The 22,395-nt window shown below is 43.1% G+C and overlaps 3 protein-coding genes across 3 annotated transcripts; all 3 read right to left on the bottom strand.

Moving 5' to 3' along the window:
- On the bottom strand, positions 1-15,018 carry LOC103360202 (zinc finger protein 208-like). The gene is made up of 4 exons (XM_008285884.1): positions 14,629-15,018; positions 12,521-14,406; positions 8,219-8,408; positions 1-5,303 (listed from the first exon to the last, which is right to left on the bottom strand). Exons 1-4 carry the CDS (start codon positions 14,732-14,734, stop codon positions 997-999), a joined length of 6,489 nt encoding a protein of 2,162 aa, XP_008284106.1. The 5' UTR covers positions 14,735-15,018; the 3' UTR covers positions 1-996.
- Positions 9,387-12,442, bottom strand: LOC103360190 (uncharacterized). Its single transcript, XM_008285869.1, has one exon. The coding sequence runs from the start codon at positions 12,428-12,430 to the stop codon at positions 10,904-10,906; it is 1,527 nt and encodes a 508-aa protein (XP_008284091.1). The 5' UTR covers positions 12,431-12,442; the 3' UTR covers positions 9,387-10,903.
- Positions 15,019-16,489: 1,471 nt separating the features above from the next.
- LOC103360191 (mediator of RNA polymerase II transcription subunit 1.1) lies at positions 16,490-20,153 on the bottom strand. Its single transcript, XM_008285870.1, has 3 exons — positions 19,691-20,153; positions 18,602-19,027; positions 16,490-18,328 (listed from the first exon to the last, which is right to left on the bottom strand). The coding sequence occupies exons 1-3, from the start codon at positions 19,944-19,946 to the stop codon at positions 17,463-17,465; spliced, it is 1,548 nt and encodes a 515-aa protein (XP_008284092.1). The 5' UTR covers positions 19,947-20,153; the 3' UTR covers positions 16,490-17,462.
- Between the last annotated feature and the right edge of the window lie 2,242 nt (positions 20,154-22,395).

Raw genomic sequence — 22,395 nt, 5'->3', positions numbered from 1 at the left:
TTCCGCAAAAATTAATCAATTTATTTTTCCACTTCTTAGACACCTTTAATCTTCTTTGTTTCCGAAACAGCAAGTTAAACAAGTAGTCAAATGGTAAATTGGTCATCTAGAGCAAAACAAAACAAAAAAAAAAGAGAGAAAAAAAAGGAAAAATTTTCATAAATTAATACAGTAAAGTTTTTTTTTTCTATGAACAACTCTCCTACAAGAACATAATCACTATTCTAGTTTAAGTAATGAATAGTCTTTCCACAACATAGAAATATAACACTGAAAAGAAACAACATGGGCGTTTAAGAGCTTGACTGTTAAATTTTGTCGTACATTTCTTTTAACCAGTTTCCAAAAATAGTGCACATTGTTGGATTTTACATGATTCATCTTTCTGTTCAACTCATTCAGCACAATCTCAGGTGTTAAAAATAACAGCAGCATAATTAGTATTTATATATATATATTTGCGATGCAGATTTACTTCAGTGTCTTCATAAAGTTTGCAATAAGTAGTGTGTCGACAGGACATTTGATTTCTCGGGACATTTTAAATGCATGAGGACAGACATGCATACATGTTTCTAAATCTTTTTTTGATATATCTAAATATGAATTCCAACACTTAAGCCAGCGAAACCCCTAAACGGTAATAACAAGGTTCAACTGACATTCATTCAAAAATGGTGGCTCGAAACTACACGTCACTGACATCAACCTAAGTGTATAAAAGCGGTTATACTTTCACATTTATACAGATACTAGTCCAGTGTAAAGGAAAAGCCTGAGAATTGGAAAATAACCTAAGAAACTGCTTTTGTTTTTTTTTGTTTTTTTAAATATAAAGAATCTCAAAATATGTACAAACAAATAAGGAAAGTGTGTTAATACTCGGGGAAAATTAAAGGTCCAACAGAGAATTTTCTAGCTTAACACATTTGGCAGTCTCAAAAAGAAACAGTCCCACAATCTACAGTGTCATTCCTTCGCTTATGTACAGTTTCTTTAACACGCTCCGCGGGCATGCTCGATATAGTGCTGGTGCAAATCAGTTTCTTGACAAAAAGTAGTTCCACATTCAAGGCAAGTAAGGCCATCCGTGTCTCCCGATGAGACTGCAGCAGCGGGGGCGTCGCTCGGTCTTTTGTAATCGCTGATACATTCCTGGTGGTGATCGATAAGGTCTTGGATTTCACTGAAGGTCCGGGGGCAAACGGAGCAGCGGTACGAGTCGCCGCCGGTGCACTGCTCGGTTTCGTGGTTCTGTAACGCAGTTGGTGAAAGAAAGGCTTTGCCACAGCGTTGGCACTTATGGCTACTTTGCGATTGGCCAGTGGCTGAAGACAGAAAAGGCTTCCCTTTGCCGTCAGCAGTGAGGAGGTTGGGTCTCAGAAGCTTTGAGGTCATGGCGGCGCTGAGCCTGTAGCGAACCTCGTTGGGGAGCCGACAGCGGACTTCGTCGTGCCAGGCGAGGTGCTGCTGCAGCTGATTCTCGGTCCAGAAGCCGTGGCAGCACAGAGCACAGCAGTAAGGCCGGCTCTTCGCCTTGGCCTTGTGGTTCCCTAAGTGCTCCTCTGTTTGGAAGGCTTTGCCACACTTATCGCACTTAAAGAGGCATTTAACTGTTTGCTCTGACAGACGGCCGAGCGATGGGGGAACCTCGGCTTCAAGAGTTTGGACCTCCAGTTTAGACCCCTGCGTTGCTTCTGGGCAAACTTTCTTATGCTCGAGGAGGCCACCTGCAGAACTGAACCGTTTCCCACAGTCAAGACAAGAAGCAGGCAGGGGGTCTGATCCGATTTTCTTCTTTCCTCTGATAACAGGGCTATTTTTCACCATAACTGGAGCATTTTCTGGAGCTGGTGAATCTTCTTTTTTGCTGACTTCACTGCTTGAGGCAACGGGCTCCGTTTTTACACTCAAATCAACCTTGTTTTTGCCTTTTGTGCTCTTCGAGTGGGCCTGCCATTTATGAGCCCGCAGACCTCTTGCTTTTGCAAAAGTCATGGAGCAGAGGTTACACTGGTGAGATTTTGGCTTCAGTGTCACTGACTTCTTCCCGCTGCAGTTTACGTCGGCCTGTCCTGGGATTTGTTCTAACGGTTCTAGTGGCTCATCTCCCTGACCGTCCAACATTTCACTGTGTTCGTTTTCATAGTGGGAAACGAGTAGTGAACTCTTTGCAAATGTCTTGTTGCATTCTGGACATGCAAACGGCTCCGATGTGTCGCTGCTGCTCTCTGTACTTTTGTCTGAATCCGGCTCAGTTTTGGCGTGACAGTGAGGACTGAACATCTGGTGGCGCTTAAGAACGCGATGGTTGAAAAACTGTTTGTCACACTTGTCGCAGTGAAAAGGTCCGTCGTCAGCCTTGTGGCTCACAGGTTTCAAATCGTCGTCTTTCAGCGAGGTCCGAGACCATTTCTTATCTTTGTGCCATCGTTTGTGAGAGCCGAGCGCCGCGTTGGTCATGAATCGCCTCCCACATTCTGAACAGTGAAATATCCCTTTACTTGGCTCGTCTTTAGGTTTCTTAAACACGACAGAAATGGCCAAATTTGATTTTGCTACATCCTCAGAATGCATTCTTTTGTAAAAATTGTATTCCAAATTGCTTGTACTTGGGTTTTCTAAGCTGCCCACATCGTCTGTTTCATTCTTTATTTCCGCATGCACCTTGAACTGGTCAGAACTTTCCTCTGTGCTGGCCTCCATACTTTCTTTGTGCAGTTTCAGATCATCATTATTTTCTAACAATTCTGTCTTCGCAACTACGTGACTCTCTCTTTTAATGCACAGCTTTTGATGGGCCCTTAACGAGACCTTGTTGCTGAAATGTGCAAGGCATGTCGCACACTGCAGATCCTCCAGCCCGACTGTGGATCTTGGTGACGACGGAGAGTGCCCCGTCTCGTAGCCGTGGCTTTTCATGTGAAACTGCAGCGCTTTTTCCCGCGAAAACAGCTTCCCGCAGTCAGGACAGCTATACGTGTTCTTTTTCAACTGCTCGACCTGATGCTGGAAAGACTTAATGGGTGGTGGGAGCAACTGGTCGCTGTGCACCACCTGGTGTCTGAGGAGGCTGGAAAAAAGACGGAATGACCTGTTGCACAGCTCGCATTTGTGATTTCCGTTTTCATGTTTGCGCATGTGCAACGCCATAATGCCCCTGTGGCGAAACTTTCTGCCACACACCGGACATGCAACCTTAGCGCTGGAGCGTTGGTGTCCGTTAACAGAGTGCAGAGATCCTACACCTTTTCTCAGCCTCAAATCTGTACACTCTGTCTGACTTTGCTTGTGGTGGGAGTAAGCCCCTAATGACCAAAACCCCTTTCCGCACTGTTCGCAATGATAGATCTTTGGGCCTAGTAGGGTTTTCTTTGGATTGTATTCTTTTTTACTGGCAGAAATATTTTCCTTCTTCTGTGCTGAGCAGGTTTTCATATGGTTAAAGAGGCTAGCTGCATGTGAATAAGACATCATGCATTCTGGGCACCGAAACGGTTTTCTTTTGGGATGATGTAACTGATGAGAAACTAAAGCAGATAAACGAGAGAAAAATTTGCCACACTCTTTGCATGTCAGATTTTTCCCCTCTAAACCCTCTGCCTCATCCAATATGTCACTGCTCAGGTTTTGATCATTGTGGGTTTGTATGTGATTACAGTGTTCCACAACACTACGGGCTTCATGGCCACATGTGTCGCACGTGTAAGCTGCCACTGACTGACCTTGATTCTGCTGTTGTCTTCTCCTATGAACGCCATGCCACATTCTGTGAACACGCAGCGATGAGGGACTAGTGAACCAGCGATAACACTCTGGACAATCGAATCTTTCCTCTGCTGTCGCGTTCTCGGCTTCGCTCGCTATCAGTGCACACTGCTCGTCGGCTTGCTCAAAGTCAACTTCTACAATTTTCAGGTCCATCTCTGGTTTTGAAACCAGAAGACTTTCGAGGGAAACTTCGTCATCTCTTACATCCTGATCTGATTCACACAGCAGCTCAAGATCAGGGTTCAGGTCTTGGACGGGCTCGTCCTCAGATTCACTCGCGCTGATCACCTGCACATCGAAGTCTCCAGGTTCGTAACTCTCCATGTCTTCGTCAGTGTCATTTACATAGATTTCTTCAGCCATACTGGCAGGAAGAAAGCTCTCTGGAGGCCCTTTATCCTCTGCAGGAGCCTCCAGGTTTTCTTTGATACCACTTTCCAACATTCTGTCTTGAGATAGCAGCGAGGAACGCATCTGACCCGCCTCCTCTGTTTCTTTATAAGCATCTGTGTGTTGGAGCTCATGAGAATGAAGTGCAGAAGCCCTGGAAAACTTGAGCCCACAACTTTTACATTCAAATGCCTTTTTCTGCAGCTGACACACTTGATGAAGAAACGACTTTGCTGGCGTCTCATCGCTGTGAGCAGTGCGCTGATGTCTGTAGTAGAACGTCAGAGTCATGAATACTTTTCCACATTCCTCACACGGGAACCTTTTTGCACAATTGTCTGAGTGATTAGCATGCCATCGCTGGTGGTTAAAGAGGGCAATGTGGCCACTGAAAGCCTTTTTACACTCACTACAGTAAAACTCACTGCCGCTCTTCTTTGGTTTTGGTATCATTTCTTCTGGAGCGCACTGGCTGTTGCGGCTAAATCGCTGATGTGTTTTAAGTCGCATCAGGGCAGAAAAAGATTTGCCACATGAACACTCATAAAGTTTTTCCGAATAGTCTTCGGTCTGATTTTCATTGGGCTTCGTTTCTAACACTGACTCTCCAGTTTGAGTTGCGTCTCTTGAGCTCCTGTTTTTTGACTTTACCAACTTTTCCTCATGACAACGACGATGGGCATCAAGAGCTGAAGCTCGAGAATAATTCCGCCCACAAGACTCGCACTGAAAGGACTTCTTTTTCAAATGTTCAAGGTCATTAAAAACTGATTTGGTGGGTTGACTGTGTGAGCGCCGATGGTTGAGGAAGTGTCCAATCACAACGTAAGATTTCCCACAGTCTGGACATTCGTAGGAGTGCTGCTTTGTTATCCCAGAATTAATCTGAATGCCAGACTCCTCCTGAGCGATTTGATCATGGGTCTCTTTCATATGTGAGTGGAATTCACTCAGTTCAACAAACGAGAGTGAACATACAGTACAGAGAAGGGGTGCTTCATTGTCCTTTTCTGCTTCGCGTAATCCGTCCAACTGTTCGTTTAAATACATGTTTTCCTGCGGGTGCTGACGTCGATGCTCCAAGTAGGCTGCCTCCTCTCTGAAGGCTTCTCCACAATCCCGACAGCAGAAAACCCCAACCCCTAGAAATAGAAAGGGGAAAATAGGAGGTCAAAGCCACTCCTGTTTTCAGAGAAGGTAAGAAAGGAAAAAAAAACAAAAAACAAAACACAAAAACACAGGTACAAACCAGGTCTTTATTTTAAACATAATTCCAGTTTACAGTATCGTCACACAACAATAGAATTTCCAAACAAGACGGATAAAAACCGACTACAGAAACATTACATTTCACATAAAAACATAAATCGCTGAGCGTTGTTACTGAGTTGCTTACACACTGCTTAACCTAATTACCACTGTAAAGTTTCATCATTCGGTTACTGGATAGCTGCATGAGTTGGAGTTCTAAGCAGGCAAATGTTTCCACAGCACCAGCAGTCTGTGGTACTGCATTTCAAGGTTGTGTCAGCACAACACTAATTTTCTTCCCTGCAAATGTAATGCTGATGTCGCATTTAATTAGCACACATCAGCCCAAGTTTAAAGGGGGTACAAAACGGCTTAAAAAAAATAAAAAGCCATGGTCTTATAAGAACAAGCTGGACTATGACTCAGTTTTAACCATGAAATCTTCGAAACAGAGAACTACCGAAAGCAATTTTGTTGCACTGAAGAGTGAAATGCTTTGTTGGATCAAAACCCTAGTTTAAAAAGCAACCATGATCATTTAAGATGTTCTGAGTCATAGACAGGCTCAACTTTAGGCTGAGGCCACACCAGCAAGTAGAAGATGGGGAAACAACATTAAAGATATTCTGATGCAGCCTTAAAGTGGCTATTGAGAAACCACCAATGCGGTACCAGAAGCTAATGCAGTGTCAATGCTATTGTTTGTTGCCTATCAACAAAAATAAATGCCACAAAATGGATTTCCCCCCCTGAAAACAGTAAATACTTCTATGTTTTTGCAATACCAAGGGAAACAAAAGTAATGAGTTTCACTGGTTTCATTCTTGTTAAGAATGTTAGTCTATTTGACAACTACCAAACTCTAAATCTTAAACATGTTGGCTGTTTATGTGCACTGTTCACATGGCTAGTCCACATAAAATAAAATCAATATAGGTGATGTTTGCCTGCAAACAGTTATATTACAAAGAAATTGATAATTAGTAACAGGGTTCCAGATTAACTTTTTCCACTGGTAGCGTTGGTGCGACTAACTATCTCATTTGGTCACACCTCCCACCTTGTCACAAGCAAAACATATGACTTGCCTCACATTGCAGGCTGCGGTAGTTGCTGCTTGGTAGCTGCAGAGTGCTCAGACCGGTGTGTGACCAAAAATTACTTTGAAAAGAGTAAACTAGGCCACTCTAATGAACGCATTTAGGTGCGCTCCACTTTCACGAGAAGACCACATTTTTCAGCGCATATACCACAGTACACCAAAGTTAAGCAAGTTCTACTTTCCACCACTGTGGTCAACACAGTTGTTGCCTTTGCCAGTTATAGCAACACTAACACAGCTTCATGATCATCATGCACTCGCACCAATGCGACCACTTGAAATTTTAAGTTGCACACTCAAAAAAAGGTCTGGAGCCCTGAGTTATCATCACTATTATTCGTAAATTTTAAAAGATATATTGTAGTTTTTATTAACCTATAAACTATTTATTCCAACTGTAAATATAATGTTGAAGGAGAATTTTTTGTGCTGCACTGTATATACATTTCCCGTACAACAGAAGTGCCTGGATGAAGTACACGCCATATTATCAAGATATTTGTTTTTTCCAGTCAGTTTTGTTTAGAAATAGTCTTACTATTTTAGTGGCTAATGAAGCTAATCAAACAAAGTGCACACAGGTCTGATATTCAAGGCAAAGCTTGATGAGTTGATGCTAGACGGTAAACACTGATGAAGTAAAATACCATGGCAAAGCACAAAACAAGTGAGTCAGAATTAGATGTGCCACAGACTGAACCCTGGGCCTCATTCGTGCAAAAAATATGCTCACTCCTTGACCTACATCTTGTGCAAACGTGACAAAATGTATTATTACAACATATTTGAAATGTCTGTAATCTGCAGGTTAGCTTTTCATGTCTATGGTGTGTCAGCTTGGCCAGACCACACAATAAGTATTGATAAGCTGGAACCAGAGAACTTTGACTTCTTTTGGTTGGAAAATAAACAAACCAACAAACTGATTAGTAAAGTTGTTGATAATTAACTTACCAGTTGACAAATAACTGATTAAACACTGCAGCTCTAAAAATGATGATAATGTATTCACACTAGAACTGAAGTAGTAATTGATTTTAATTTAAAAGCATGATTTGAAACTGCACAATTAGGTAAATGCAAAGGCTGCAAATTAAAATACATTACAGCGGGCATGTGACCCATGGTTTATTCATTATATTTGTTTAGTTTGATTGCAGAATGTGCAACACTTGGGTGGCTTAGAATATCATCTTTTGGAATTTTTAAATTTGATTTATTTAACTTAACAAGGTGACAGGTTTGTTTCCTGTGCCATTTTTAAAAAAAGGAAATGTATGTTTGAGGCCATTTATTTCTCACCTGTAGAATATAGAACACAAACAGATTCCATGGTGGCCATGCGATAAAGATTCACTAAACGAAAGCCTTAAAAGTTTATATAGTAAATCGCAATGTCTGCTATGAAGAAAACAAGTAGATCATTTTCTCAAATCGTTCAGGTCCACATTCACACGCTTACAGGCCAAATCCTCATGGACGCCATGTATGATCATCAATGAACACTAAAGAATATCTAAAAGCTGAGACTAGCAATTTCATGCTAATTGTTATTGACAATCTGCGTAAAATCGCACTCTGTTTTTTTGCCAATATATTTTTGTGTTGAAGTTAGTCTGGAAGCATAACCCACGTGAACACATTAATGCTGTAGTTCTGTTACAACCTTAATGTTGAAGTTGTGGATAAATCCTGGATACTTACTATCAGCAGTATCTTCAGTCCGCGGACCGATGCTGTTTTCAGAGGTCGTTTCGCCATCGCATGGCTTGTTTTCAGCTCCGTCCTCTCCTCTGATCGATGCGGGAGCAGATTCGTCCATCTTGGTGTGGCTGTTTGCTAGTGCTAGCTCACCCAGGCTAGTGCGCGTTAGCTTAACAGCGCCACCGTTGTTTTAGAATAGTCTTGCTAACTACGGCTTAGTCAGCTCAACTACAGTAAAAAATAGATTAAAAATAACATGTATGTTAATCTAGCACGTTACCACTTAAGGGTGCAACATCTTATTTATGTTTTACTAAAGCGACTGGTGATGCACGGAACGGCTAGCTGTCTCTCGCACGCCTGCGCAGTGTGACTGTCCCTGCGTCGACGGAAGTGTCTTCTTCGTCTGTTCTGTTTCCATCGCACGAGACGTTCTTCTTCTTCGTCGGTTTTTTTTTTTTCCACAACAGACTGTTGACCTCCAGTGAGGCCAGTGATGCTACATTTGTCCTGAAAATAAAAACAGTAGATTTTTATATTTTTATCATTATTATTGCTATTATCATCATTTATCTTCTGACTATTCGATGTCATTGTGTTTGATATCCTAATGATAAATAATTTTAATTAATTTTTAAAAGAATTATACACTTTGAAATTGTTGAAGTTTTTTTTTTTAATTCAGTTTCTATTTCTTCCATGTTCCAACAGTATTGTAATATATATATATCAATATATTTTTTGTCTCTGCTCGTTAGGTTTCTTTTGTTTGTGTTTGTTACTTTATACTTTACCACCTCTAAATTCCTGGGGGGAAATAATCTTCTTTACTGCATGTAACTGACAACTAGTTATTGCTTTGATGAACACTTTTACTGAAGCATATAAACTTTGAAAATATGACACATACCTATCAGTGGTGCATGAAAAGGCTCAAAATTAGCTTCAACAACCAACAGTAAGTTACTGCTTATCTTTAAAAAAATAAAAAATAAAATCTTCCAGGTAATACTCGCACACATTTAATAATTTCCAAGTAATATTTGAAATTTAAAATTACCCAAGTTTAAAAAAAAATAAATAAAAAAGTTACTTGATTGCTCCCATGTTATTTATTTTACTAACTTTGTCCATAAGGTTGTTTGTAAAGTATGGCACCACACCATAGTATAATCAAAGGCAGGTTTTATTTAATCCAATATGTAGACATCATGGGAAAAATCTTCCATGCTAAAACAGTGGATAGAGGTAGAAGGGCACGTTTTTGAATCGGTGAATGTTAAAATGCACAGGAACATGTTTTTGTTTTTTTTTTTTCTTTTTTTAATTCTTCTTTTTTTCTTACAAATGAACGGGGTGTTTATTTTACAGTAGTAATGAAGATTTTCAGTCAGTTTTTGGGCCACCAAAGCTAATCAAATGCCCATTTTTCATAACGGAGGAGATGAGTTTGTGTACTCTGCTAAATCTACAGTTACGGAATGAAATCATTCATTATTCACAAAAATACATTTAAGTACTCAAAAGTGGAACTTTATAAATATGGGTACATTCCAATCTGAAATAATCATTCTGGTAAGAGATGCACATTACGTGGTACTCAGTTTACAGTAGATACTATGTACGAGAAACCAGAAATGGTTTAAAATCTAATTATCAAGTGCATCAGTTATGACACATCAGTGAAGATATGCTGAATTTGACTGAACCAATTGGAGTAAAGCATTTGATTCTAATCATTATTTTCATGGTTGTCTTGCCATCGTAAAAATATTAATGACAAAACATCACATAACTCCAAGTTTATCACAAACTATTTGACAACAGTGTCATCAGAAACTGTGTAAGAGCGCCAAATCTTCTTGTCCTAATAATCACCCAAAAGCTACACTTACAGAAGACTCTTACTGTGAAATGACCTTTACATGTTATTTCTGTTGACAGACACTTTTGCTTTGACCAAATTATCATGATAACAACTTTACTTATGAGATATCTGGACCCAGCCAGGATTCTACTGTACGCATACAGCTTTTCCTTGTATGTTCTGACGAATGTAACCTGCGAGCACAACAACCCCCGTCACCTCTCCAAAAGCAATGTCGCACATTTCTTGACAGTATCTCTGAAAGAATTGCTCTGCATTTTGGGAGTGAGGTCACATTGTTGAGTCTACCTTAAGCACAAACTAGGCCTAGAATACCAAGACAGCAGACATGCAGACTGTACTCATAAAAGGCACACAGTATACTGTACATGAAGACACACAGTACAAATGGTTCAGGACATATGAACGGAACTATAAAAGTACTAATATTATCTAAATCTAAATGTCATTGGCAAAAAATGAACTGTAGATCGGTGAACCTCATTTATCTGCACCCCGAGAAGTATTTGGAAAACTTAAATGCATTTAAAAAGATTGTGAAACCAATTTAATGGCACATGTACACACTCTCTACGTGTAAACACACTCTGTGCAATCTAATTTGGGGCTGAAAGACTTCAAATCAAATGTGCATCAAGTGTGCAAACTAAATGAAGTTTCACCTTTCTCTTTTTGTGTTTAATGCCCGTCCATTCACTCAACTGGGTCAAACCGCACAACTGCATATCAAATAAATGAGGTTACACCGGATCAAAATTATAAAAACATAACTAAGTCTTGTTGCTAGTATAGAAATGTCAAATCTCTCCTTGTGCATGTTGCAAGTAATGCATTTGTAGATCCAGCTCTCGGGGAAGAGAGCACCCGCATATCATGCATTGGAGAAGCCGTTCTTGGGCAAAAGGCAAACGGGATCCGAGTTTGTGAGGTTCTGTCCGAGGAGCAAGTTGAGGTAGGGGAAGGGTCTGTGTCATGTGTGGCCTCTCGCTCATGACTGCCTGTGGTGTGAAAAATATATTTGGGTGAGGAGGTCTTGGAAGTGCACCAACTGCGACAGAGTGAAGAGGGTGAGTGCCAGGCAAAGCAAGAGGAGGGAGCGGAGCAAGTGGAGGTGAGAAAAAAGGAGATGGCTGATTTATGATTATTTGAGTCCCCGTTACCATTGGTTGCTGCTGCAGCTCCTGTCCATTGCCTGGTTTAAGTTGCCCAGTGAGCAGTGTTTGAGGACCCACAGGGTTACTTTGGAAGCCCCATACTGGTGTGCCGATCCCCTGTCCGAAGCGATGAGGCTCGTATTGAATGGAAATGGGAACCTTCTGTGTTGCTGTTTGCACGCTGGCCCAGCCAGATGACACCTGCTTCTGTTTCAGCTGAAAATCTTGACTGTTTACTAATTTCTCAGTGGAGTTTATAGTCTTTGGAATTCCTGGTGGTGTTTGTATTTCCCACAAGGTGCTACCGACCCCATGAGAAACAGGAGTTGAAATTGGCATAGCACTGCTTTGGTCTATTTGAGCTGAGGTGGATGCACCCGCTGAGCCGGAAGCCCACGGCTTTTGTGGCTCACAGCCGTTCCATGGCTTCTCTGGCTGGCTAACAGTCGACGGTATTCCTTGAGGATTGCTCATGTCCCACACTCTGTCCTCCTTCTTAGGAGGTGTGGACGGCTCCTTTTGGGATGACACGGGGGTAACTGGCCATCGTGGCAGCTGAAGCTCTTGACCAAGCTTATTTGAAGAGCTCTGTGAATTTGCCAGCAGAGCAGGCCTGATGCTCCACAGAGCGGCCCCGTCAATGTAGGAGGAGGGAACAGAGAAATCATGCACAGCGCTTGTGGACGCCAGCACTGTGGATGTGGGTGTGCTACTCCAAGTAACAGTCTTGTGCTGCCTGTGCTGTGCCATCTCGCTCACTGCTGATGGGCTGGATTTTTTTGGCACAGATACGGCGTGAGAGCTGATAACAGAAGATGTGCTCTCTTTCATGTGTGGCGAGTCTAAACTCTGAACCAATGTGGGGCCTGACTGAGTTATCAAAGGGATATCTGCCCAGCCTGAGCTTCTCTGAAGGTGCTGCTGAAGCCCTGCTTGGCTGTCAAACTGCTGTGGAGCTACGGACGATGGGACGGGCATCACTTCTCCGCCGTCCACCTTCCACTGCACCGGCTGGGGGTGCAGATCAGACAGCCACGGCTCCTTCGACGGCCTGCTTTGCAAATCCAAGCGAGATGAGAGCAGGGAAGACGGCGGCTGCACTGCTCTGCTGTGCAACTCAACATCTCTCAGAGCAGAAACTGGATACGGAGGCTGCTGAGGGTTAACCATCCCTGAGCCTGCTAAAGGTCTAGACCAGCCCCACACGAGCCTCCCCCCTCTCCTCCCCCTGCTCCCCCTGCCTCTCATCCGAGCACCGACCGGGAGAGAGTTGTACGGGCTGAAACCCTGCCGCTTGCGAGCGTGGATTTTCTGGTGCACGAGCAGGCTGCTGAACCACGAGAAGGTTTTATGACACTCATCACAGCGATGAGGCCTCTCTCCTGTGTGCGTGTTCATGTGATCACGGAGCAGATATGCTAATCCGAAGCTCTTGTCACACAAGTCACACTTGTGAGGCTTGTCACCGTTATGCGATAACATATGGTGCTGCAGTTGGGTCTCATCGCTGTAGCCTTTGCGGCAGCTGGTGCAGCGGAACGGTTTTTCCTGATGCAGCTTTTGATGTGTTCTCATGTTCTGCAGGAAAGCAAAGTCCTTCCCACAGTCTGGGCATTTGTATGGCTTCTTGCCTGTATGGATGATGAGATGTTGTTGTAAGTAGCTACTGAATCTGAAGCCCTTGTTGCACACTTTGCACTGGTAAGGCTTGTCCTTGGAATGTATGCGCATATGCAACTCTAACACTGAGCGATGGCGGAAAGTTTTCCCACACTCTGAACACTTGTACGATTTGACACTAATGTTTTCACTCTTCCATTTCCCCTGCATATTTTCACTGCTTAATGGAGCTAACTGTTTTTTAGGGGGTGCTGCCGCCATTTTTTCTAAATACTGTGCAACTGACTTGTGGACACTTAACAGATGTACATTTAAACTGGACTCATCGCGATAGACACTCGGACAGTGCGGACAGGTGTGCCCTTTTTCCCAATACTTGTTAATCTCCTTCGGGGGTCGAGGCGTCCTTTCCAGCTTCTCATACTCGGCCTCATGAATAAGCATGTGGGCTCTGAGATTAGCTGGCACACAGTACGTCTGGGGACACAGAGGGCAGTTGAATGTGCGTTTTGGTTCCTCGCTCTGATTCGTGTTCTCTTTTCCCGGCCCTTTAACTGCCTCCTGCACCGGCACAGGGGGCTGTTTGCTGGGCTGCTCGCTGATGGTTTCACGCAGTCTGTGCTGGCGGCAGTGCGCCTTCATGTTCTGGGCAAAAGCAAATTGTTTGCCACATTCGGGGCAGCGGAAGGGCTTCTGGCCCGTGTGCAGATACTGATGCTGATGGAGGAGGCTGCTGTATTTGAAAGTCTTACCGCAAATGTTGCACAGGTGAGAGCGGCTGTTGTCAGTGTGCCGGCGCCGGTGGTCCTCCATGACGGAGTAGTGTTTGAAAACCATCCCACACTCGGGGCACTCGTAGGGCTTGAGGGCGTTGTGACATCTCTGGTGGATGCGCAGGGCCACTGCGTTTGGGACCGTTTGGTTGCACTCTTGGCATGTGTAGTGGCTCTCCAGGGAATGCATCATCATGTGCTTAGTGACGGACACCTTGAACTGGAACTCTTGGCGGCACAGGGGGCAGTGGTAAGGCTTTTCTACTGTATTGCTGCAGCTGTGGTCCCTCAGCTTGTCGGCCGTGGCGAAGATCTTCTGGCATTCTGCACATTCAAAACTCCCCTCCTCCTTCGCTTGCACCTCCTTCTTCGGGGTGACAAGCTGCTCCTCTTTCTCTTTATGTTCGTTTCTGTGTTTAATGAGGCTGCTGCGGTGCTGAAAGGTAAGGCCGCATTCTTTACAGGTGAGGGGCATGAGCTCGTCCTCGTGAGCATGGAAGTGGCGGTGGAGGTTGAAGGTCTCGCGGCGGTCGAACCTCTTCCCACACTCCTTGCACACCAAACGGCACTTTTTCTGTTTAACAGTCGAATCCTCCCCCCGGTCCTCGTCGTCGTCGACCGCGTCCTCCATCCTGTCACCTGCCGTCGCCACATCCTGGGCCGGTGCACTCTGTGAGTTTTTCTCCACCTCTGTGGTGATGTTATCATCCACATGCTGCACATCTTTTGCACTCTCAGTGGCATTATTAAGGTCTGGAAGAGAGAAAAGCACCTCACAGTAATGACAAACTAACAGTAAACAAGCCCACTCTGTTAAACTGCATGCAACTAACACAGCTATGCAACATAAGTTTCCCATAAGAATCCACGGCGCAGGGGTACAGCTCGGTTTTGGCATGTTGTGAGTGAAGTGAGAGCTCAGGTTAGCCTGGAGGCTAAAGCTAACAGTAAAATACATCAACAATGTTAGCATACCGCACTTATCATCTCCCTCCGTGTGTGTCTGCTGCTCCTCGTCGTCGTCGTCTTCAGTTTCTGACCAGTCGAAATCCTTCTGCTCTCCGCCCGGAGCCTCGGCCATCTTTTCAGGCGCCGTTAGGTCCTCCGGTGAAATGCATGTCGTTGTGTCGACTCCAGCACCGGACTCGACACTCACCTCAGAATGGCTGGCAGTGCAGCCGCCGTCGCTGCCAACACGGGCTGCCTGCTCCGCGCCGGGGCTCTCCACGGCTTCGTTACCTGCCGTTTCATCCCTCTGCCCGGAGCTGCAGCCCGTCCCCGCCGCCTCCGTCCTCTCCCCAGATGTTTCCACCTCCTCCGCAGGGGTTTTCTGTCGTTTCGGAGACTTCGATGGGTCTACGGCGGCCATGTTTCACCCATGTACCCCCTCTGTCCAGACACACAGCCAGCACCGAGGCTTCTGGTGGAGACTTTCACAATAAGACGGTTACTACTGACAACCAGATGTTGTTCATGGTTTCACGTTTTAAAGTGTGGAATCACACAGCTCAGCACAAAACCATTCATACCGACGGCAGATTTTTATTTTCGTAATTTTTATTTATTTATTTTTTTTTAACCAAGACGGTTATTTTGTGGCTTGCAATGGCAGAAAAAGTGACAAAAACATTGAATTAGAGACGTTAATGATACATGTAAATTATTTCTGTATTTTTATTTGTTAGTTTGTTTTTTTATTTGTTTGCTCACCATTTATCAAAAACGCCATTTCCAAAATTATTCACACTAACTGTGACACATTTCGATTTGTATATATACATATATGGACTGGAAATGACATTACCAATGACAAAAGACACACTGGTAAACACATTGTTGTTACATTTAAATTAGTATTATGTTTTAATTAATGTATTAATTAATTACTTCGGTTGGTTTATTTACGTTTTCTAAAATGCCATGTCCAAAAATATCCATATCCCCTGTAACTGTTGGAAATTTCACATTTTTGTGAAAATCCAGGATAGGTTTTGATTTGTAGTGAACTATTATTTGACCAATAGATTTTTTTTTTTAATTTTTTTTCTAACTGGAAATGACATTCAGAAGTGACAAAAGGCACTGTGTTAAAGATATTAACATACATAAAAAATTCTATGTTTTAATTAAGTAATTAGTTTATTTGTTTTACATTTTTTTTAAATCAAAAACGCCATTTCCAAAATTATTCATGCTCTTCATAACTGTCTTTCTTTCTTTTTAAAATATTTTTATGAAAATGTGTTTTTTTTAATTTGTTTTATTTTATTCAAATTTTCTTTCACATTTTTGTGAAAACCCAGTACACACTTTGATCTGTAGTGATTTAAAAAAAAAAAAATGTAATCAATAGGTTTCTTCTGGCTGTAAGTAAGTAAGACCACCCAACCCTCCCCAGTCGCTCCTGATGAATCTGAACAGTTCTTGTACCACCTTCTCAACACTCCAGCAGACACTGAACACGGCGGTCTCCATGGACGCAGAACAAGGAGGACTCCACTTCTCAAAGGCAGTCACACAACAGCTGTGGAAGGAACTAAATACCTCGAAGACCTGGAGACCGTCAAAAAAAAATGGGGTATGAATAATTTTGGACATGACATTTTCGGTTTGAAAAAATCTCCCAAAAAAACCCAAACGGGAAATACTTAAAATTCACTGTCAACGTCTCCAACAATGTGTACATTTCCCCTTTTACTACTGCTGTGATTTTGCTGCTTCTGCACACCAAATACTTTGATCTCAACTTACTTCAACATAAATAAACGTTCCAACACAACCATCAATAACACATTGTCTTTAGACAACAGTGACAAATCCACAAGTGATGCGCTGATTTCATTTGCAGTCCATGTCTGTGTTTTATTAAGTTTAGTTACATTTCATCAGAACAGTAGCTATCTACAAAATATAGCTTGTGCAAAACTACGTTATGATGGCCATATGCTGTTTCTTTGCAACTATTTACAAACACATCCATGATACCACATGCAAGATTATCATAAATAGCCCCTACATACCTATGTATGCTTAGAAATTCCACCATAAACATATGAATTGAAGTAGCATACTGTGATGTTTATGCCAGGAGGGTTTTTTTTTGTTTGTTTTTCATATCTCCAAAAATTCTCAATTCTTTAAAATATAATATTTTTGTCTCAAAACGCATTTAACAGAACACAGTCTAACTTTTTTGTCCAACCAAAAGTTGGAAAAGTACTTACCATGAAACTGTTAAAAAAGCACAAGCAGACATTAGCAGGTAATTACAACATCAGTATAACTACAATATATGGTAATAACTGCAGATTACAAGTACTTTATGGCAATGTAGTTATTGTATCAGGAGCAGTGAGTCAGTACTGAACTAGTGAGAACATCATTGAGCTTTGCAGCTCTGCTGCAAATCATGTACAGAGACATGCATATTGAACATCAGCACCTACAGTATATCACTTTTCTGAGTATTGAAAGTCTCATGAGTGAAGCTGTCACTGCACAGAACAACTGTTTTTCCGAGAGTCTTTAAGCACAAGAGTATGTACGCATGTCTGAGGAACCAAGCTAATGTTAAGGCCACCCTATGATCTCACATTTCTAATTTTCTTATCCACTTCAGTCCTTTCTGAGTACAAGCCAAAGTGCCAGATGGATTACTAATTTGGAGTGGGACGTAAAACTCCAAAAAAACTATTTATTTATTTTTTACAGAAATACTGTCAGTAGAAAAAAAGCATCATTTTTGTCTGTCACATTTTGAAACATCAAATATGCAGGATATACAGTTTGAGTTTTTAAATACATTCTCCTCAGCGTCGTCTTCTGCGCCTGTGGTCGACAGCTCGTCCTCGCCGTGGCCTCTGCACACTTCCATTTGTGTCTGTAGGTGGATCAGAGGGAAAAGTGCTGTGTATGTCTGGAGATGATTTTGCAGGTACACTGCTATTATTCGAGTGCTGGGTGGCCTGCGGTTGCTGTTGTATTTGTGTTTGGTGCTGCTGTGACTGTTGCTGTACAACATGTGACTGCTGTTGTTTTAGCTGCGCCTGCTGAGGCGTCTCGATCCGCTGTGGCTGTGGCTCTATGTGTTGCAGCTGCTGCTGAGCAGGCTGGGGCTGTAAGTGCTGTTGAGATGTTTGTGATTGGTGCACTTGTTGCATGCGTTGTTGCTGCGGCTGCGGTTGTTGTTGGGCCTCAAGCACTCCTAACAGCCTTTGCAAGAGGACATTGTTTTGTTGTAGACTGACTGCTAATGCCTCTTGTGAGGCGACAAGTGTTCTCATGTCCTGTCGGAAACCTTCTCCGAACTCCCGTAGACTCTTTTCAACCCGATTTCCCAGCTGAATTGCAGCTTCCCCTAACCCTCGCAGCTCATCCTCCAGCCAGGAGCTGTGTGGAGGGGCTTCAAGAGGACCCTGCTGTGCTCCAAGTGATGGCTGAGGACTGCTGGGCTGAGGGCTGCCGTTGAGAAAAGGAGCACTGTAGAGAGGGGAGGGAGGCAGCCATCGCTCTGATGGAGGAGGCGGTCCTATTCCTAAACCGAGTCCTAATCCCAGTTTGTCCTCCATGCTGTTCTCGACTGCTTCACACTCAGGTTCCCCCATGTCTCTCTCCCGCTCAGGATTGTCCTCATCTTTCTCCAGACCATCTCTCTCCGATCCATCCACTCCTACACCTGCAAAAAAAGTAGACACAAAGACTACAGATATTTTTTTATTTTATATACATTCTGTTGATCCAGCTAAAAGAGATTCTCTTTTTGCATATCCCAAGACGCTGAGGGAGCGCAGGGTCAGTCACACTAAGGCGGCCCTGGAGCAGACAGGGTTAAGGGCCTTGCTCAGAGACCCAGCATTGGTAGCTTGGTGATGCTGGGGCTTGAACCCTTGACCTTCTAGCTGCATTTATAGAATGTACAAAGAAAAGCAGCTGAGGCAACTATTTTTACCTGTATCAGAGTCAGGAAAGCATGTGAAACTGGGCTTTGGCCTGGTGCTTTGTTTCTGCCTCGCTTGCTGAAGCCTGGGGCTTGGCTGAGAAGGGCGTCCAAGCATTGAGGCTCCTCTGCTGGAGGGCAGGTAACAGCTGCGGTGGCGAGCATCAGCCAGCCTGCCTCCGTTGCGCCTTTTTAAGTCGTCCCAGCGTTTCTTCACCTCCCGCAGTGTGCGTGGGACTCTGGACACAGCGTTGACTCGCTCTAGGATTCCCGCCCAGATGCGCTCTCTCTCCCGTCGCCGGAGCCTCCCAGCAGGACCGAAGAGCTCTCCTTCACACCGGGTGACTTCTGACACCAGAACTTCCAGCTCTGCTCCACTGAATCGACTCTTTCTTTTTCCTGCACCACCAGCAGCCAGTGCAGCTGACATAGCTCTGTCTGCGGAGTGAAAGGAGACAAGAAACAGCTAAATATACTGTGCGAGGAAGAAAAATGCACTTTATCAATCTTATTTTTAATTCAACCTTTATTTAACGTCGGAGTAAACTGAGGTATGGAGGCCTCATTTACAATGAAGCCCAGAAAGGAAAGAAAAAAAAAAAGAGGATGTCAGCACACAAATAAGAAATTTGGGTAACAATGACAATACATTTTTAAGATAAACATTAAAAAGGTACGTGTATTAAAATAATACACATTAACTAGGGCATTGAAGTTTTAAAAACACTGAGTCGATTAAAACAAGAGGGGCTTCCAGTAAAATGAGCCTCAATTGTTGTAAGGATATAAATGAGTCTAGGTTTAGATTGCTGTGCATGTTATTTCTGGTGGCAAGTGAGCAGCAAGTAAGACTCAATACCTGCAGCATAATCCAATCACTTGTTTGATAAATGTCAGGAATGAGGTACGAGGCTATTTTAAGTATGCCAAGCCAGAACGTATTCAGATATTCTTGGCAAACAATGAAGCATTCAGAGGAAATTTTTTCTCAAGTTTATTTCATGTTTCCTACTTGTTACACAAGATGCTACAAGTTTGTCGTGACTGCGTTACATGCAGCATCCTGTTTCCCATAACGGTCAAAATCTCACTCATTCTTACTTTGTTCGATGGACAGCAGGTCGTCTGAGGACATGCCGGGTGCCATGATGTTGGGATGCACCACTACCACGTTGAAGGGCAGTCCCCCAGGCAGTCCACTGCTCTGGTCACAGCTGCCGTCCGAGTCCTCATCCTCCCTGGGGAAGCCGTTCTCTGAGGCTCCCCCTCCAAAGGGTCCCTCCGGAGACTCCACTTTGATGTGCATGGGAGGTGATTGCTCGTACAGCAGCCCCCCCTCCTCGTAGTACTCAGTCATGGATCAGACCTGAACTGACTGGCGGGCCAATTCTGATGCTGACAGCTTCTGCCCCATTAACAAAGCAGAACTGAACCTACTGCTAAAGACATTACAACTCTTCAGTGTGCTGCATCACATACTTATGAAGCTGCTTGGGTTACAGCACACACTGTAGGGTGATTTTCTTCAGTAAAAATAAAGCTAAAAGCAGCCTTAAATACTGTTTTTCAACACTATTCTTAAAATGGTCATTGTTGCAGCTGAGAGAGAGAGAGGGAGATAAAAATAAGATTGTCTGACTTGAGGATGGATTCAGGAGACTTTAATGGCTAGCTCCAGCCAGTTGAATCCATTTCTATCATTTTAATTTGCACTGATATGTTACAGAAAACATATACATGCTGTGTGAAACAGCTGGAGCAGGCTGACACCTAAACGTCCATTTGTGTTGCACTGAGGTGCATCATCCAGGCAGAAAATCGCCTTCAGAGCTGAAATACAACACAACAAAACACTGCTTACAGCTATGTGAAATATCACAACAGCTACGTTAGCTTTTCTCAGTGATGTTGCCTTCTGTGTTATGTCGCCTTCTGTGTTATGTCGCATCGATGCGCATTTTTTTCTGCACCACATCCGCAATGGTTGCGCATTCCGCATACATTAGGTGCTGATCTTGGGATGGAGCTAGTTGTTAAGCTAACAGGCTAAAGCAGCTTTACTGAGAGCTGCGGCTTCATGCGACGCGGCAGCGACTGACGAGCGGACACGGTTAGAGAGCCGCTGTTGTGTTTCTTACCTCATGACGAGGACACATGGGAGGCAAAAGCAAAACCAAAACACATTCGGTGCAGCTGTTAGCTCAGCAGCCGAAACAAACCGAAGACCGTCGCTTGGTGATGACGTCACCGAGGGGGGCAAGCGCAGGACCAATCAGCTGAAGATCGATCCATCTGATTTTTGTTTGTATACCTCCAATAAATGTATGATTCATTTTTTGTTCTATTTGACAATTTGATTTATAGTTTTGCAATTTTATTTCATTTCATTTTCAAGTTGAGGTGTGGATATATACAGTTGAAACCAGAAATTTACACACACTATATAAAATACATGTAACTTTTTTTTGTCACTCTCTGACATTAAATCAGACTAAAATTTTCCTGTTTTAGGTCAGCTAGGATTACCAAAATTATTTCTATTTGCTAAATGCCAGAATAATAAGAGAGAGATTTTTTTTAGAGAACGTTTTATTACTTTCTTCAAAGTCAGAAGTTCACATACACTTTATTTACTATGCCTTCAAACTATCCCAGTTGATGATGTCATGGCTTTGGAAGCTTTTGATAGGTTAATTGACCACATTTGAGTGAATATGAGGGACACCTTTAGCACACACACCTAAGGCACACCTCGAACGCACTGCTTCCTTTTGTGACAATGTGGGAAATTCTAAAGAAATCAGCCAAGACATTGTGGACCCCCACAAGTCCGGTTCATCCTTGGGTACAATTTCCAGATGCCTGAAGGCTCCACTTTAATCTGTTCAAACAATTATTCGCAGACCACTCAGGAAAGAGATGGGTTCTGTGTCCCAGAGATGAATGAATTTTGGTGCAAAATGTGTGTATCAACCCCAGAACAAAAGCTATAGACCTTGTGAAGATGCTGCTGAAGCTGGTAAGAGAGAGTCATTATCCACAGTGAAATGAGTCCTGTACTGACATGGGCTGAAAGGATACTCAGAGAGGAAGAAGCCATTATTCCAAAAGCAACATAAAGAATTCCGATTACTGTCTGCAGATGTGCACATGGACAAAGACCTTAAATTTTGGAGACATGTCCTGTGGCATGATGAAACTAAAATTGAACTGTTTGGCCTTAATGACCATCGTTACATTTGGAGGAAAAAGGGGGAAGCTTGCAAGTCTGAAGACACATCCCAACTGTGAAGTACAGGGGTGGCGGCATCATGTTGTGGGGGTGTTTGGCTGCAGGAGGGACTGATGCACTTCACAAAATAGACGGCATCATGAGGAAAGAACATTATGTGGAAATATTGAAGCAACATCTCAAGACATCAGCCAGGAAGTTAAAGCTTGGGCACAAATGGGTCTTCCAAATGAGCTGAAAAGGCGTGTGGAACAAGGCAGCTTACAAACCTGATTTAGTTACACCAGTTCTCTCAGGAGGAATGGGCCAGAATTCCAGCAAACTATTGTGAGAAGCTTGTGGAAGGAAACCCAAAACGTTTGACTCAAGTCATACAGTTTAAAGGCAATGCTACCAAATACTAAGGAAGTGTATGCAAACTTCTGACTTTGAAGAAAGTAAGAAAAAAAAAATCTAAAAAAAAATCTCTCACTCATGATTTTGGCGTTTACTAAATAGAAATAATTTTGGTAATCCTAACTGACCTAAAAACAGGAAAAGTTTAGATTGATTTAATGTCAGATAGTGAGGAGAA

The sequence above is a fragment of the Stegastes partitus genome, unplaced genomic scaffold (assembly GCF_000690725.1).
Source record: "Stegastes partitus isolate 25-593 unplaced genomic scaffold, Stegastes_partitus-1.0.2 Scaffold420, whole genome shotgun sequence".
Lineage (NCBI taxonomy): Eukaryota > Metazoa > Chordata > Actinopteri > Pomacentridae > Stegastes > Stegastes partitus.
This window is presented reverse-complemented; position numbering and strand designations above follow the sequence as displayed.

Bases quoted from the DNA above. Each gene is read 5' to 3' on its own strand.
- LOC103360191 (XM_008285870.1), bottom strand. From the start codon at position 19,946: ATGACTGAGTACTACGAGGAGGGGGGGCTGCTGTACGAGCAATCACCT. The intron at 19,028-19,690 runs GTAAGAATGAGT...TTCACTCCGCAG, and splicing joins CCTGCTGTCCATCGAACAAA to ACAGAGCTATGTCAGCTGCA. The intron at 18,329-18,601 runs GTAAAAATAGTT...CTTTTTTTGCAG, and splicing joins CTTTCCTGACTCTGATACAG to GTGTAGGAGTGGATGGATCG.
- LOC103360190 (XM_008285869.1), bottom strand. From the start codon at position 12,430: ATGGTTAACCCTCAGCAGCCTCCGTATCCAGTTTCTGCTCTGAGAGAT.
- LOC103360202 (XM_008285884.1), bottom strand. From the start codon at position 14,734: ATGGCCGAGGCTCCGGGCGGAGAGCAGAAGGATTTCGACTGGTCAGAA. The intron at 14,407-14,628 runs GTATGCTAACAT...TCTCTCTTCCAG, and splicing joins GGAGGGAGATGATAAGTGCG to ACCTTAATAATGCCACTGAG. The intron at 5,304-8,218 runs GTAAGTATCCAG...TTCTATTTCTAG, and splicing joins GACTGAAGATACTGCTGATA to GGGTTGGGGTTTTCTGCTGT.